Below are 16503 nucleotides of genomic sequence, written 5' to 3'. Positions count from 1 at the left end.
TGGCACATTGCATTGTGTAGAAATGACCACTAGATGGAGGTAAAGAATCAGGCGATTGGATTAACCTGATATGACCTTTAATATAATTTCTAAATGTTCATTCACTTACACCTTTATATGTTTTTGACTGGTCATTTCGATTATTCTTTAAGATGTATTAAGGTGTCAAGGGGGAAAATACTTTAGAGACTACCTTAACTGAACATCTGATTTTAAACCATTATTATTGGATACATGTGGGTTCTTAATTAATTCATTTTAAGACACATTTATATACATGCCTAATACAAGCAAGTTGCATATGTAAATGTTCTACATATGGTCCTATTATTCCCTCTACCTGTGGTACCTTCACTGGCCGTCGGAAATATGGTCCTCATTGAAACGCCCCAAATAACCCAGCCAAGGACATATTACTTTTGTCCACCATTGTTTTCTCACCTTAGTTTAAAAATAATAATAGAAATATATACATATAAAAACTGAACCTACCTGCGTTGGGATTTCACATTACTATTTTCCCCGTGCTGTTTTCCTTCAACACTAAAGCGCCACTTCCGGATACAATTTCCGACAGCAACAACAGCAATTGAACGTAAAAGTAAACGATTCATTGTAATGATTACGTCTCCGTCGGGGTGGGCAGTTTACGGGAAGCAGTGAAGGCAACAGTCCCGTGAACGCCGCCCACTGTGAGACCAAAGGGAGAATTTAACGCACAGGGAGGATGAGCTAAAACCAAACCACCACTCTTTAGCACTAGTTGTGTTAACTTGAGGCACAGTCTGCCAAGTGACTAGCTAGAGACCTTGTATATAATTACTAGAAGGTCTGTTAAAGAAGCAGGTCGGTATAAGTGGCTGTTTTGTTCTCGGGGCGGGTTAATAGAGAAACGGCTGCTGCTGCTGTTGTTGTTGTTTTGGCGGCCTGTTTGCTACAAGGTAGCCTTACAGCTAAACTAGCGGTAGCCTCAGCTGGTTCTTGCAGTTCTCTGCTAGCATCACAGGAAATGGCACACCTTTTCAGCTAGCCCCCCAGAAGGACGAGCTAGCGCTGAAGAGTTTAGTTACAAAGAAACAGTTGTTCCCCAGCTATGAGAACCTCTACCCTGTGATTGACACATCACGAAAATGGAGCTGTACTGGTACATGTGAGTAGCCTTACACTTGTGTAGCCTAGTTAATTACCTTATTACTTTTTAATAGCGGTAATGTAAAGCTAACCCAGCTAACCCAACTATTTGTTTCGCTCCTCCTTTCGCAGAGTTGTTGTCATATTCATCATCATCAAGATATTCTTCTATGTGTGCTGGTACCGATCGAGACAAAGGCAACTGGCGGCACACCTGAGCAACCCACGAAATGCTCAGATAGTCATCGTGGGAGGAAGGGCCTACCTGCATCAGATGTGTGAGAGACAGAGCGTAAGTGTACAGTACACACACTCACGATTTAGCTGTCAACCACTAAAGTGGTTTCCATGCTGTTGTGACGCAAGGGTTCATGAAATGCAGGGGGGGTCGGGGGGGGGATACAGAGAGTGACCAGTGCTTTGTGTACAATGGACAGTGACGTGCAGCTGGTAGTCAGCGCAATTCAGCCATGATAAGCTACAGTAGAACCCAATTTCTGTCCCTTTTTCCATGCTGTTTACTGCAGTTAACGGTACTGTTCCTACCAGATATCGTGTTGGCACAGAAAGTCTGTGTTTGTTTGTTTGTTTGTGTGTGTGGTGTAATGGTAGTGTGTTTGTAGTCAGAAATGGGCTGACATTCGAGGAGCTACATTTTAAGCAGAAAAGCAGGTATCATAATCATAGTATGAGATTGAGTTAGGAAAATTAGCACATCCAGTACAATTTAACCTCATATACTGATGACTATGATCGGCGTGATTTGTAAGGGTGACAATGAAGCTACTTTGTAACTATTTGAGATTAGTTTGACGCACTTAAACAACCCACTGACACGCATTAGTCCAATTCCCAGGCCTTGAGTCAGAAAATAAGGTCACAGTTGTGTTACATTTTTGCAGAGGAGTTGTTTGTTCTCTAAATAGGGCGTGTGGTTTCTCAGCCAGTCGCTTTCGCTCTGAATGGAACGATAAGAAGGCGGCTAGATTTCACTTTCAGGGACATGTGGAGCAAGCGTGTGGATGTGCATTAATGGGTTCACTTGGTCTGGTTTGCCTGTACCTGCATTTTTACCTCTTTTTCTTCTTCTGGGTTTTAGGCCCAACGTCAGTTTTCATTTGCAAAGTAATACTGAGCGTGTGTTTGGGCCTGCATTGTTCCCCCTTAAAAAAATACCTTTGTATAATGTCAACCATGCTCACGAGATTCCTTTGTGCTAATAACATTAGTAAACATTAAACAGACAGACAGGAGTTGACTGAGTTAAAGGAAGCAATGTGTGCCCCTTTTTTGAAAGTCTTTTAATGTTTCTATGTTCCAACGTCACATTTTCAGTCACTGATGAAGTGAGCTTTCTGAGCTTGTCATTGATTTTTCTTGAAATCATGTTGTTACTAAATATCATTCAAATTAAATCAGTCATAACGGTATGAGGGATAAAAAAAAAAAGGACCGTTCCTCCTAATTTTAAATTTGCTTGAGATTGTGATTTACTTAATTTATTTTGTCTGTTGGCTATTCTTTCTGCGTCATGTCATCAGTGAAATGACCTTGATCGTGGTCTTTCTTTGTGTTTTGTAAATTCTTCCATTTTGCTGCCCCCCGAGCCTCTGTTTTGAAACTAGCTACAAAATGCAGGCTTTTCTTTCATTGTTGTTTTGCAACTCTTAATATTCAGATACAATCCTTTTAATTTTTTTTTTCTTCTGTGGTTCACCTTGACTTGTGTATATTCTTTGATTGATACATTACCCAAGACAGCCATAAAAAATGCATTCAAAATGGTATTCCACCATCTTGCAGTGGCACCATAGTTCTAGGTTTAGTCAGTCACCATGGCCGTGCTTCCTCCAGTTCCTTCCTGCTTTTCCCCTTCTCTCTGAAAACACCTGGAATCAATTGTCATGATTCAGGACGTTGACCTGAAATATGTGTCATGTTTCTCTGACGTTTTTCCCTTAGTCAACTTACTTAGTGGATGAGAACACACACTTCAATGACTGACCAACAAATGTGTCACATCAATGATTCATTCCAATGCAAGTCTGTGCAAAAAGTCCATTTAGTCACTCATTTCCCACGAAGAGATTTTTTTTCAAAGTGGTGGTTAGTTACACGGAAGAGGCACATTCTCTGATATTTTTAGCATTGTTTGGAATATTTGTGCAACAGGAAGTGTCCCAGTTAAAGAAACAAAAAAAAGAAAGAAAGTACTTTAGAATTTGAGCTATGCCTGGGCTTTTGGCTTTGGGTTTCCCCCACACCAGTAAGTTACAACATCCTGTGTGCTATCTGAAATATTAGTCGGTTGATAAAGAAAATCCCATCTAGTTTAAGATGGCCGTCTTCATGAATTATCATACATATATGGTATACTGGATAATAACATGTCAGAAGAACTCTTAACTCCTTTTTTCACTCATCTTTCTCTGTTTACTCCTCTTAAGCCTCCCCCAGATCCCTAATATATCTATTCCACAATATCACTACTTCCTCTCCTACTACTACATCCATCTCTTTTCTCATCATCTGTCTTTTTCTTATTCTTCATCATCCTCCCTTTCCCTTTCTCCTTCACCCCCTTGTTCCCTTCTGCCGTCTCTGGTGTATAATGTTCCCTGTTTCGATTTTAACGGAATGTGCAGCAGGGAAGGAGGCCCCCCCCCCCCGCCTTCATCCATAACCCGGAACCCTCAACGTTTTCTGGAGAGTTGCCAGGACGACTCCAGTAGCAAGCCTACATGAATCAAACATAGTGGTGGTGTGTGTGTGTGTGTGGGGGGGGGGGGGGGTCTTGATGTATCACTCACTAAGCCTCCCGGACAGTTTTATTCAGGTCTAACCTGACTTCTAAGTGAAGTCGGAAGACCTATGAGGGGGGAGAAAAACTGTTGATACACCTCGGAGACTTGCAAGAGAGTCGAATGGTAAATTGTTGGGCTTCTTCGTAATCTCTTTTGGTCCAGTGCTCTCTAGTCTATACAGAAATATTGGTGGTGTTTTTTTTTTTTTTTAATGCAGTGGATTCCAAATCCCCCATGCTGCAGAGATGGGGACGGGTATACCTGGCTACGATATATGGAGGATCTAATGTAACTTTTTAAATAGACTATTGTAGGTTTATGTGTGCGGTAAATGGTAATTACCTTGAACTTGGCATGGTCTTACTCGGTCTGTGCTGCATCTTTCCTCATCTTTCTCCATCACGCCCACAACCGGGCGGCAATATTTTACCTCATGAAGACACCGGTCTGCAAAGACGCATCAGTCCATCATCATCAGTGCAATTAGCTTCCTAACATGAGTAAACAACACTGAGAGCTTTCTTCAGAAGAGGAAGAGGGGATACGAAAAAAACAAGTGTGTTATGCTACTCAAACTGTAGAGCGATTTAGAACCAAACCCCTCGTAACTGCTGAGTTGATGCAACTGTGACTACCTGCTCTGCTTGTCGTATTTAAGTTTGTGTGTGATTTTATCCTGTTGACCAACTTTCAGTTTTTCCTGAAGTAAAAAAATAAGTCTCACAACTTCTGTGTGTAAACGTTGACTATTAAGTTAAGTTATCTTAAGGTAAGTCCTCTTTATTAGTCAATTTACACAAGGCACATTGAAATTCGTCTTTTTCGCATATCCCCTCTCAAGTTACCACACTGTGGAGGGGGTCAGAAGGGCTTAGGCTAGTAGATTTGCCTGTCTATCTGTGTGCAGAAGTGTGTTTTTATTTACTGCTTGTGTCACTGGTGTTCTAATGTGCTTCTTCCTCTTATCTGCATGCGTCATTAACTCTCTCTCTCTCTCTCTCTCTCTCTCTCTGTATTTCCTCCCTCCCTCTGTAGCAAACGTCTGTCTGGCCCAGTTGGTACGGCGTGCAGGATGACCTGTCCATTGAGGAGCCCTCCACAGCCCTGCCACCCGCACCGTCCTTCTCCCACCTGGACATACCACCACCATATGAGGCCGTGTCTGGAGGTAACACACACACAAACACAAACAAACAAACAAACAACCAAGCAACCGACCATCCCTTAGTTCCAATACCCATACTTTCTGCTATTTAGTATGGTTTAAAAAAAAGATTTAGGATGTCCCAATTCTTGTGGTCAGATTTTAGGATGCTTAAAAAGACCCTGATGTCTACTACATCCCGCCTGAGATGTTTAGTGTTTAAATCAGCATGCTATTTGGGCTATTCTGAGTATTCCTACACAGGTTGGAACTACTGAAAATCAGGCCACCACCTTCCCTTAACACCACCAGTATTATAACTCCGTCAGAATCAAATCAATGCTATGATTGCCGGCATAGAGATTCTCATGTGTCTCGCTGAGGGAAAGGGTTCATTACTTTTTTTAGATTTTCAAATGAGCTCACACATCCACACACGGAGTAACTTTGTTTGCGTAAAGAAAGAAAAAGTACACCGTGTGTCGGTAAACAGTCTAATAAAACAAACAACTTCAAGGTTTTTAATTGTATAACCACACGGTCTAGAGTTAACTCATTACTGTTTCACCGTGTGTCATTGTGAGTTCATGAAAGAGGGCACGAGCTAGACACACAGACAGTTGTCAAATCTTTGTGTGTGGGGTTTCCAACTCTCCTCTTTTGCAAATGGCCGCTTATCATTATATCCGAAGTGCCCTTTCAAGTCTTGACAGCAGGATGTGGTTCTAGAGGGTTGAAGTGGTGACATTTCACTGACTAATTATATCACCTTGATGTATGTCGCAACATCATTTCCGCCCCCATGTATGATTTTAATTTTCTTTTGGTCAAAGATTCCACAGTCTGACTTGGTGTTATAGAAATATTACTTTTCAGTAGTGTAGAGTAAGTTATTTACATAGGCGAGACCAATTATCTGAACCAATGTTTCCTGTGTTGATCTCATCTGTAGATTGATCGTTTTCAGGTGAATCTAGACACAGAAAAATATTAGGGACATTAAGAAGCGGTGTTTTTTAGGTAGGGCTATGGTGTATGGAAAAGATTCCAACAGGTTCCAATATCACCTAGCAACTCTTAGAACGGCTACTTGCTGCAGTTGGCGTACTCTCTTTTTTTTCCTTTTCAGATGACGACCTGAAGCCGCCTCCCTACAGTGAGTGTGCCCGTGCTGACGAGTCCGTGGCTGCCCGCTCCTTCCATCACTCTCCTGTCATTACCGAGGGAGGAGGAGGAGGAGGAGACACCATTAGCATAAACGAAGCGCCGCCGCCCTACACGCCGTCTGCCCTCCCACAAGTCCAAGCTCCCAATGCCTCGGGCCACAACGAGTCCCAGTCAGAGAGCAGGTCCACCTAATCAAAACCCGCCCCCCCTTGATGCCAGTTTTTGCCTTTTTTCCATGCACTGCCTTCCTACATTCAACCTCAGTGATCGTTGCCAGCCTAATAACTCTCATCACGTGAGAGTAGTTGTTTATTTGGATGCGAGTGTGACTGTGTGTGTGTGTGTGTGTGTGTGTGTGTGTATGTGTGTATAATAGTTGGTTTCTAGAGTTGTTTTTCTACTTTGTATTGTTTGGAAGAGAGAAACAAAACAAATGTGGTCATCTGATGAGTTGGGCAATAACAGATGACATGGTGAGCAAGCCCCTGTGTGCCTCAAGTCATGTACCGCAGAAGCCCTGCCCCCGGGCTCTAGGAGGATAATACCCCCTGACCTCTAAGCTTAACGGGGATCAGCGGGACACAGAAAGATCTTTACAAGTGTGTTTTTCTGCTTCGTAAAGTGGTTCCTCTCTCTGCACGTCCGATGGCCACTGCCATTTCACAAATCTAAAAAAAAAACAATTGACTCATTCCAAAACCACAAATTTGGAGAAGCTTGGGTTTTTTTTTTAAGTTCCTGCTGTTGTGACACAAAATACACAGGGCCGTTTTTTATTATTGTGTGTCTGTCTATTGGCAGTGCTCTGAACGCTGTAACTCAATAACAGACCCATTCGAAAATCCAAGTGCAGACATGTCTAATTAGATCTCTGCAAACACATGATGGGGCGTATAGAATACATTGTGTTTCAACTTCTTCAAGCTGTTCGCACTTCGCACCATTAATTCTTCACACGTGCGATCTGGCGAAACAAAGTCTCTCGACGTATAACTGTTTGATAAGATATGCGCTAATTGTTTTTAAGTAATGACCTCATTAGCGTGACTGATTCTGGTTAATGTATCATCTGGATTATGTTGGCTCAAAAGTGCCTGTTAGGTCTGTGAATGGAAGTGGAACTGAGACAAGTTTGAGGAAATGAATGAACACTTCATGGCAGTTAGATCCCTGTTGATTATCACCTCCACTGCAGTGCTGGCTTTCATCAGTTGCTGGTTTACGTTGGCACCTATATGCCAGACAGCAAGGGTCTGTGCCAACAGTATGAACAACAGTTTTGATATGTCTTGTGTTTTAGAGCAATGTGGAAGTGGACAAAATGTCTTCTGAAGTGTGAGTCCATCTCCACAAATGAAAACAGTTTTCTGCGGTTATATGACCCCAGCTGTAAGATAATCAGATCTGATGTTTTGAATTGTAACGGAGGCTTTAATTGAGAAAAATCTCCTCAAATTGTGAAAAGTGTGTAACAATCCCTGTGTGCAATGGTGCAACAAAAAAAAAATAGATTTTGAGGGCTGCATTTTTTCAGTTGCTCAAAAGTCATTGACAAAACTCAGTTATTACTTTTTTTTCATAATTGTTGCAAAATGAAGACTAACCAAAAATAATTGTTTTTTTTAACTGCTTCTCTCTTTGTAATCTACATGTAAATCTACCACGGGCTGGTACAAGTTGTATTGCTTTGCGAAAACATCATTACTCTGTGCTTTTTTTTTTTTTTTTTTTTTGCTTCATGTATCACATTTCACATAATCTGGAAATAACACTGTAAGAGGAGGCTCCCAATTGATCCACCTATTGTGTTTGCTTCAACAACGATATAATCATTGTACAGTTTCTGAACATTACAACAAAAAAACAAGAGAAAGCTAAAACTAAATCAATGCTGTATAAATGTATTTTGGGGACTCTGGGGGAAAAGCGATATAAAAAGGGATCTTAGTGGAGGATCACAACTGAAAATGCGATGTTCTTTAATGATAATCTTTATTGTTGTGATGAGCATCTTGTGACTGATGCCTTTTAAAACATCTTATCTTTGGTTTTATGGTCTGATGCAACAGTGGAAGCTGCAAATGTACAAACTCTGAACTCGACCGGCATCACAAACATAGCAGCGATGCAAATAGCGTGATGACAATGGACTGCTCCAACCATATTGTTAACAGGCTTCTGCTGAAATGCACTGCTATGTTTGTTCACTTCGTGTTCATTCCTATGGAGGTTGACAAATGAAATCCTGTCAGTAGCTTTGTGACTCAAGGGGATTTCACTTTTGCTTTTTTTTTTTCTATTTTGGGGGAAAATCCGTCTTCTGTAATAAACTCTTGTTTATAATCTTGCTTATTTTGTTCTTTCACCTTGTTTAATGAAGTCAGGTCTAAAACAATTCCCCAGCTCTGCAGAGGTACAACAGCTCCAAACTCCACCCTGCTCTTATTACTGAAATTAATTTAACAATGTGTTATTTAAGGTGCTCCGAGGAACTTTCAGTTTGTGTTAATTCTTGCACCCTCTTTGGACAAAGGCGGTAGTTTTTTTTACTATGCCAGCTGTTGTTCCTGGTTGAGTGTACAATGGCATTAAGAAAAAAATATTTAAAAAATGGCATTCTTTGCACTGATGGTCTTGTTTGCTGTTACATGTTATTTATGATCATCAGAGGAAAAATGAGACTGTTCCAGAAATATTCAAAAGTTCCTCGTAGCACCTTTTTAATTTAGTGAAATTCTCATATATAGACGGCCATTTCCTAATGATTTGTTCCTATCAATGCTTGATTACTTTCTGGGGTATACACATTTGTAACTCTTTTCACTGGCTCAGTAGTTCTTACTGTGAAGAGACAACTTAATGTGTAAAATTGCATTGATTGAGGCTTTACAAGAAAGCTTTTATAATCAACATTGACAGTGTTGGGGGCGTGTTTGTCAATCCACAAACTGTTTCAACGTTTTTTTTTTCTCAAGTTCTACCTTGTTCTTTCAGACAACACTTGACTTCCTTCTTTCACTCAAGAGATTGCAAGTCACTTTCAGTATTATAGGTTCACATTTTTTCAATTGTCCTGATGTGTTTTTTTCCCACACTTCTTTAAATACGGGGACTTTAAAAAGAAAACGTTATACCTTTCTCTGTGACAACAGTTGATCAGACATCCAACATGTTCTAATGCAACACTTCATTCACAACAGCAAAATACAGTCTCATCTACTGTTATTTTTTTATTTGTATTTAGCCAGCTTTTAATATGGTGTGAAAACTAAATATACTTAAAATGCACAGAGTCTTGGCATTTTGTGTCAAAGTAATGACACATTATCCACAGTTAAGTCTTCTAGAGCAGGGCTGATTTTATCTCCTCATCACTATCCATTTAAGTCTTTCATTACACTTCTGCAGTCTGTGTGTGTCACTGCAAAATGGCATCGACATTTGTTGGGTCGTGTTTCGTAACCACAACCCAGAATGTAACAACCACCACTATTGTAATTAAAAACAACAAAGCTCAATATGTAATAATAACTGTAATATTAGTCAGTGGCCCATTAACAAGACAGAATTTAAATGACCAGTTAACCTTTAAAGGAACTGGTTTTATTAAAGTTAAAAAATGCCACATATTGAATGAGTTGTTATTTGCAAGATATGACTATGGAGCTGAATTCAGCTTTATTTTTTACTCAAAATCTGTACCGTAAAAAGTATATATATTGTTATATTTTATATAGAGTTAGGCTATATAATACAAATATATGAAAAACTTGAACAACTAACAAGCAATTTAACCTTCAGATTAAATATCTAATCGCTCACAAAAACAATTCAAAGTAGTAGGTTTTGTCTACGTTTTTGTAGCCAGTCTCCAGTTATTGAGAGACGCCCTCTTGCGGTCACAGTGAGTAACTACGGCTGCACTATACTAGAGTCAAGGCAAACACAATAGCATAGTTATACACTTCCGGTTAGACCATTCAAAATAAAGCTTTTTTTAAACTAGACAGTGGTGTAGGTTATACTATCTATTCTACAGTATGTGTAGGCCACACAATGTGACCACTGGATGACGACGTCTTCTAATTATTATTCGCGCCCTCGTTAACCATCAACTCCCTCGTCCTGAAGACAAATTACTCTTACTCCTCAGTTTAACCTATTTTACTGGTTAACTTCATTATCTCTAGTTATTTCAATGACTTTATTGACCATTAAAGGAGGTTGTGGCAGCATTCTATACCCTACTAAAAGCATAGTATTACTATGCTTTTAGTAGGGTATAGTCTACTAATATAGACACTGGTGGAACAAATGGATGTCATGATTTCTATAGTATTGTATGTTAGTGATTACCAATAGATACACCAAATATTCTGAAGCTAAAGTAATGCAGATTTGGTGCAGCAAGCAGAGAACACTGAGTTGCAAGTTAAACTGTGACGGAACCATGAATAGAGGCTGAATAGAGTGATGACATGTCAGACTATATCCCTGAAATCCCATATTGACCAAAGGAAACACTATAGCCTATATTATCCACATATTATTATGACAACATAGCCTACATCCCAAACCAAGATTACGCCACTACAGTCATGCCACCAGCAGATGTCAGTCACACACACTGGAAACGTTGCTGGATCTGCATCTGGTTGAAAATATGCAAAGGTTATAGACAGTAAAGGAGTTGTTAAAACCGTTTAGACATAGGCCTTTTCCCATTCACTAAATAAAGTAAAATAAAATCCATGAGTCATACATTGGAAGTCAGAGTGTATAGTTAGGCAAATTGTGCAGATGTAAACAAAATACGATTTCCCGTTTAAAACATTGTTCTCAACTCTCTGATGATATCAGTGGTTGAGAACAGTTATTTAAGCCCATTCTTTAAAGAGGACAGAGTTGCATGTCATTCTCAAGAGAATGTCCCTATGTCCCCAAAGATTCCTGCTCCACATAAAGATAAGTCAGGCTGCAGCACAGCGAAAACACTTGCTGCTTTGGTACAACTCTGTACAGCATGGATCACTAATCGTCTGCAGTATGTATTAGCTTGAGTGGAATAATATGTTTGTATTATTTAAAAGTCTGTTTAGCCTATTGTATTGGATGTTGCACTTAGCCTATTTATGGTGAAGAGTAGGATTTGAAAAGCCCAGGCTTCTTCGTATTCCTTTTCAGACGGGTTTAATTTGTATTATGCTGAAATTATTCTTAATTTTTTTTTATTATAATTGTTTTATGCATAGTCTATTGTCATTTTTTATTCTTATTTGTTTTCAATGGTCCGAAAAAGAGATCTCATTTATTCATTCGTTCACAGTAAAGTCAAATGCGTATCATATAGCTGCTTAGCGCTGGTTATGAGACTTGTATCGAATTTGTTTTATTTTGATCATGGACATAGTCAACATTTCAGTTTGGTCAATTCACAACAATAGGCCTACCGGAATTTAGCCTATGAGAATACAATTTAAAAACTATTTAAAAAATAATAATAGATTAAAAGCAAACATTTTGAATTTAGGGTTAGCAAACTAATCTCACATTTATATTCGCTAACTTTAACAACAATTGTTGTTAAAGTTAGCGAATATAAATGTGAGATGAAGCCTAATTGGTAGAATGCCTTTCAAAGTAACACCAACGCGTTGAAGCAGGTCATGTGAATTCCCGAGGCGACATTATTTTGAAAGGTCAAACCGGATTTTTCACAGTTTTTGTGGCTGCATTACACTTTTAAAACTCCAGACACCTGTTGTTGAGGGGACGATTCCACACGAAATGTTCACACACGCACTCACACACGCACGCACGCACACGCTCTAGCCCACATCACATCACATGGAGCGAGGAGCTGAGAAGGACAGTGCGGGATTTTGGGACTGTGAGCACGGTGTTTGTGGATTAATTTATCTTTCTGAAGATTGGCCATCCATCGGTCACTTTTGACTCGTCAGGATTTTCCTCGACTGAAATGTTTCAGGATCTTAAGGCAGGTGTGTAATTGCGTCTAATAAGTTTAAACCTTTGTTTGGGTAGCTACTAAAGGAAATCGCTGCTGATCAATAAATCAACATAGGCCTAACATTGTCTGGAATCCTTGTAATTCGCTGCGTACTTTTTACGGGGAAAATACCGGTAGGCTACATGTTCTCGGGCAAATTTTAGTTGTAGTAGTTCTTGAAGGAACTTAGGAACACAGAATTCCTCTTTACACGCCATTCGGCATACTTCAATAGGTCTACATGAATCGTGTATGACAGTTTCACAAAATCCCAAAGTTCATAATTTCTTGTTTTCATATTTCCGAGCTAACCGACGCTCCAGCCGGTAGTCCCGCGATCCAGCAGTCAGAAGTGGCTGCAACATTCGAGATTGTATGTCAAAAAGCGGCGCTTGGTATATTTTATGGACGCCGAATTTACCAGCCAAACTAAGTTATCTGACGGGTGTAACACTAGTTTGTGTTGTCTTTCTCTATTCAACGAAAAGCAACTAAATTCCCCCACTATCGTAATTTTAACCGACAATCTCGTGTTCTTTATCTACCTGAGCACTGGGAGATGCGCCTTGCGTAGAGGGGAGTACGTGACAACCTGCGTTAACTCTTTCCACTGCTGGTTTTCTGTCTTCTCTCCACTTTGATTTTGTCAATGAATGTCTGGTTAACATTTTCCCACCATTGGGTAGCCTATAGGCCTATAACATGTTGAAACAGTCTACCTGTAATCAGAACTGCTCTGTCCAACTCACCCCTTTGCGCTTTCATTTAGTAGCCTACAAATTGAGATTTAGGCTATATTAATTACGTTTTTATTTTCATTTAACTCAACCTTTTTTTAAATATATATTGTGTTTTAAACCTGTACAGCATTTTGCTCATTTGAGTTTGTTTTAAATGTGCTAAATAAATAGCCTGTTGATTTGACAACAGTAGTAACCCCAAGTCCAGTTTATAGATTAAAGTATAAAGGGACACGTGGAAGTCTGAAAGCTGTCCTCTAATCATCAAATCTATCTACTAATTGAATAGGCTATGTATTGTACTCTTGAGTTCCATGTCCTTTGTAATGTGTTGTATGTTATCACAGTGTAATGAACGAGTGTAACTGAAAGACAGATTATACATTACAACAAAGCACAACATAATGATTATGTAGACTAGTGTTTGGTTGTAACATATGGAACATATTGAGACTTATTTAGCACTACAACAACAACTACCTGACCCATTTCATAGTGTTTTGAAGAGAATGAACGGCTATTCTACTTTTAAATGAAGTAACACTAGTGTCAATGAAGAATAGTACTGTATAGCACTACTTGTTGCTGTCATGCTGTTTGTCCTGCAAAAAGCCAGCAGCTGGAAATGCAAAGTGTGTGCTGCAATGTATTGGGAAAATGGTTCTTAAGATTACCAGTCTTCTCTCTCTCTCTCTTTGGCAGCAGTGTTCATCCCTGTCGTGGTGCAGAGCTGGGTGTGATAAACGGAGCTGACCTGCAGGATATCGGTGTGATCAGGGCCTGAGGGCCACTGGACCAATATAAGACATGCTGGCTGCCATGCTGCGCCAGGGTACAGGCGGGGGATCAGGAGGTGGTGGTGGTGGTGGTGGTAGCACGGGCACCAGCAGTGGAGCCAAACTCTCTCTAGGCATCTCCCGATTCTCCAGCTCCAGCCTGGGCTCAGCGGGCCCTGCCAGCGCGGGCCCCTGGCTCTCCAAGAGCATCAGCCCGGAGGAGAGCCCGGACAGCCCCAACGATAGCACCCCCGCCTCAGACCCAAACTATATCATGCAGCTGGTCAGCGACGTGCGCAAGTTTGCCGACGTGCTTCTCCAACTTAAAGAAGTGTTCAACTCCAAAGGTATGTTGTTTGAAAAAGAGCTGAACACTGACTGGCATTAGGAGAAGTGTGGCAAAAACACACATTATTTTAATTAATTTTTGTATTTATAACCTTCTTCTGTGGCTTACTCTAACTAGAAACCATACTTTTTGAGGAACAGATATCTCACACCTAGGATAACAATAGCATCAGTTAACATTTACACCAACAAACCTGTTAACCTGTGCTCTATCTGTGTGTCAATGTGTCTATATTAGGGATGACCTGGAAATGATTTGTTGCCACAACAACTGGTCTTAGTGGATGTGGTCTTCTTTTTATACATAACATAAGTCTGTACTTCCACAAATTCGTCTTTGTTCCCGGTTTACTGTGATGACATTAACACACACATGATGTATAAACCTTGCTCCTTCTTCTTTGTGATTGTTATTATCTACAAGTCTCATAAACAAGACGTGAGCGTGTTTTTAAAACGTGAACTAGTGGCAGACAGTGCAGAGGAGGGAAAAAGAAACGGACCAGTGTAAGCGCAGCCAGAGAGATTTATTTATAATGGATCGTAACTGTCAGTCGACTGTACATTGTTGCTTTCAGCACAGTGTACACAGTCCCAGGTCTATCTACCTGTTTTGTCCCGCCATCCGGCCTTGGCTGCACGGTCACTCAACCAACCTTATCTCACTTTTACTTCTAGTTCGGTTCTCTCTGTAAAGTAGCCTACAAAATATAATGAGTGTGTTTCCCAGGCTCCCTAAAAACTATTACTGAATGGTTTGATGGATTTCTACACATTGAGCTATTTGCAGGAATACATTCTCAATATTGTGGAAACCTTTCAGGAAAAGGCAAGGTTTTTTTTGCTGCAGATTCTGAGACATTTGAACATGTCCTTTTTTTTTTGCACACACTGTGTAAATTAAAGGTACACTATTCAACTTTGGATGTGTCAGAGAAGTGAACTTTGTCTAGGGTATATTCTCATAACTGAATAATCAAACGGGAAAATGTGATCCTTTGAACACTGTTTGAAGTAAGAAAGCTAACCTGTATTAACATATTCTAGTCTTAGGTTTGGTTCCAGGTTCCTCAAAATAATTAGTTTTTGATTTATGAGGATAGAATTATTCAAGACTAAAGAATTACATGTAGAGAAAATATGTTTTGTAAACTGACTGCAGGCTCTGCAAATGTAAACAAATCTCCCTCCTCTGAAACGGCATAGTGCACCTTTTAAATTATTCCATGAAATGTAAAATGTATTCTGCTGAAGCCACATTACAGAACAGCTGCATTCCAGCTGGAACTTTTGACACTTAAGCTTTTTAGACTAGAATAAAACACCCTCTAAGCCAGCAATTTAGGCTTCCCTTCACTGGTGATGAAATAGATCATTTCCAAACGGTAGGGAATAGGGATGTTTACAGTCAATGCTGAGACGTAATCCTGCCTCTGTGTGTGTGTGTGTGTGTGTGTGTTTGTGTGTGTGTGTGTGTGTGTGTGTTTCTTTACATTTGTGTGGGCGGGTTATTACATTCCTCATCTCTGTATGTTTGACGTCGGCTATTTGGACCAGAGCCAGATTTGTTAATGCCCCAGATCAGGTAGAAAAGGTCTAGATAAGATGTGCTGCTCCCTTGTTCCTGGCCATTGCCTCTGTGCCATGATAGCCAAGCCCTGGAGAAAGAGGAATCCCAGGCTTCTATATAGTCTGTCTGGAGGGGTCAGTAAAGGTGCTTGACCCCGGCTGGACACGTGGTCATTACAGAGAGCATCATAGATCTTGCAGGAGGCACTTTTTAAAATCTGGAGAGACTTTTTCAGTGCCCTGTGTCAGCAAGTCAAGGATCAAAGCTCTAAATCATTGTGTGCAAAATTAGGGATGGATGGATGTCTGCAGCTCTATGGAGCAGAAGAAAGCTTTTTTTGTTTTTAAAGGAGAAATATACCTTCAATTTTCTTAGCTCCACTTCCATTTCATTTATTTTTTTTCATTCCACATTTTCTGGCTAAGTCATGGCAAGTGGAGCGCAGATACTGTTGTAACTTTGGTCGGTTTAAATGGATTAAAAGGTGATCAAGGCAGCATGCACACACAGGTTGACTCTCGGTTGACATTGCATAGCTGGCATACTAGACATTAAGCCCGGGGTGCTTTGTTCGGAAACCGGTTCATAGTCTGCGTTCCCTCCAAATAATACGGATTGCGTAGGCCGTCAGTAGGATTTTAGGACTTTTAAGTGCGGGTTTAAAAAAACGAACTCATGAAGAACATAGAGACCTTTGTGCCTCCAAGTCATTTCAAACTTCAGGAGAAAGTTCTTTTTTTCGGGAGACTCTTGACCCCATGCAAACACAAAGCCTTATATCGAGCTGCTTTTTTTTTTTAGTTGGGTGATTTC

At 40.2% G+C, this 16503-nt stretch overlaps 2 protein-coding genes across 4 annotated transcripts in view; both read left to right on the top strand.

Moving 5' to 3' along the window:
• Positions 1-710: 710 nt before the first annotated feature.
• LOC307267788 (uncharacterized protein) lies at positions 711-8589 on the top strand. Its single transcript, XM_080050188.1, has 4 exons — positions 711-1150; positions 1264-1423; positions 4971-5103; positions 6209-8589. Exons 1-4 carry the CDS (start codon positions 1131-1133, stop codon positions 6436-6438), a joined length of 543 nt encoding a protein of 180 aa, XP_079906314.1. The 5' UTR covers positions 711-1130; the 3' UTR covers positions 6439-8589.
• Positions 8590-12054: 3465 nt separating this feature from the next.
• arhgap29a (Rho GTPase activating protein 29a) overlaps positions 12055-16503 on the top strand; it is a 35193-nt gene continuing 30744 nt past the window's right edge. For 2 of the 3 annotated variants that reach the window (XM_080050180.1, XM_080050178.1), the window contains exons 1-2: positions 12055-12248; positions 13702-14119. In XM_080050180.1, the coding sequence (XP_079906306.1) occupies positions 13804-14119 (316 nt within the window). In that variant the 5' untranslated portion in view covers positions 12055-12248; positions 13702-13803. Of the gene's footprint in view, positions 12249-13698; positions 14120-16503 lie in introns of all 3 variants that reach the window. The other variant, XM_080050179.1, reaches the window with a different exon arrangement.

This window comes from Ammodytes marinus, assembly GCF_949987685.1.
Source record: "Ammodytes marinus genome assembly, chromosome: 21".
Taxonomy (NCBI): domain Eukaryota; kingdom Metazoa; phylum Chordata; class Actinopteri; order Uranoscopiformes; family Ammodytidae; genus Ammodytes; species Ammodytes marinus.
The sequence above is the reverse complement of the archived record's forward strand: the minus strand, read 5'-3'. Positions and strand labels throughout refer to the sequence as shown.

Bases quoted from the DNA above. Each gene is read 5' to 3' on its own strand.
- LOC307267788 (XM_080050188.1), top strand. From the start codon at position 1,131: ATGGAGCTGTACTGGTACAT. The intron at 1,424-4,970 runs GTAAGTGTACAG...CTCCCTCTGTAG, and splicing joins AGATGTGTGAGAGACAGAGC to CAAACGTCTGTCTGGCCCAG. The intron at 5,104-6,208 runs GTAACACACACA...TTTCCTTTTCAG, and splicing joins ATATGAGGCCGTGTCTGGAG to ATGACGACCTGAAGCCGCCT.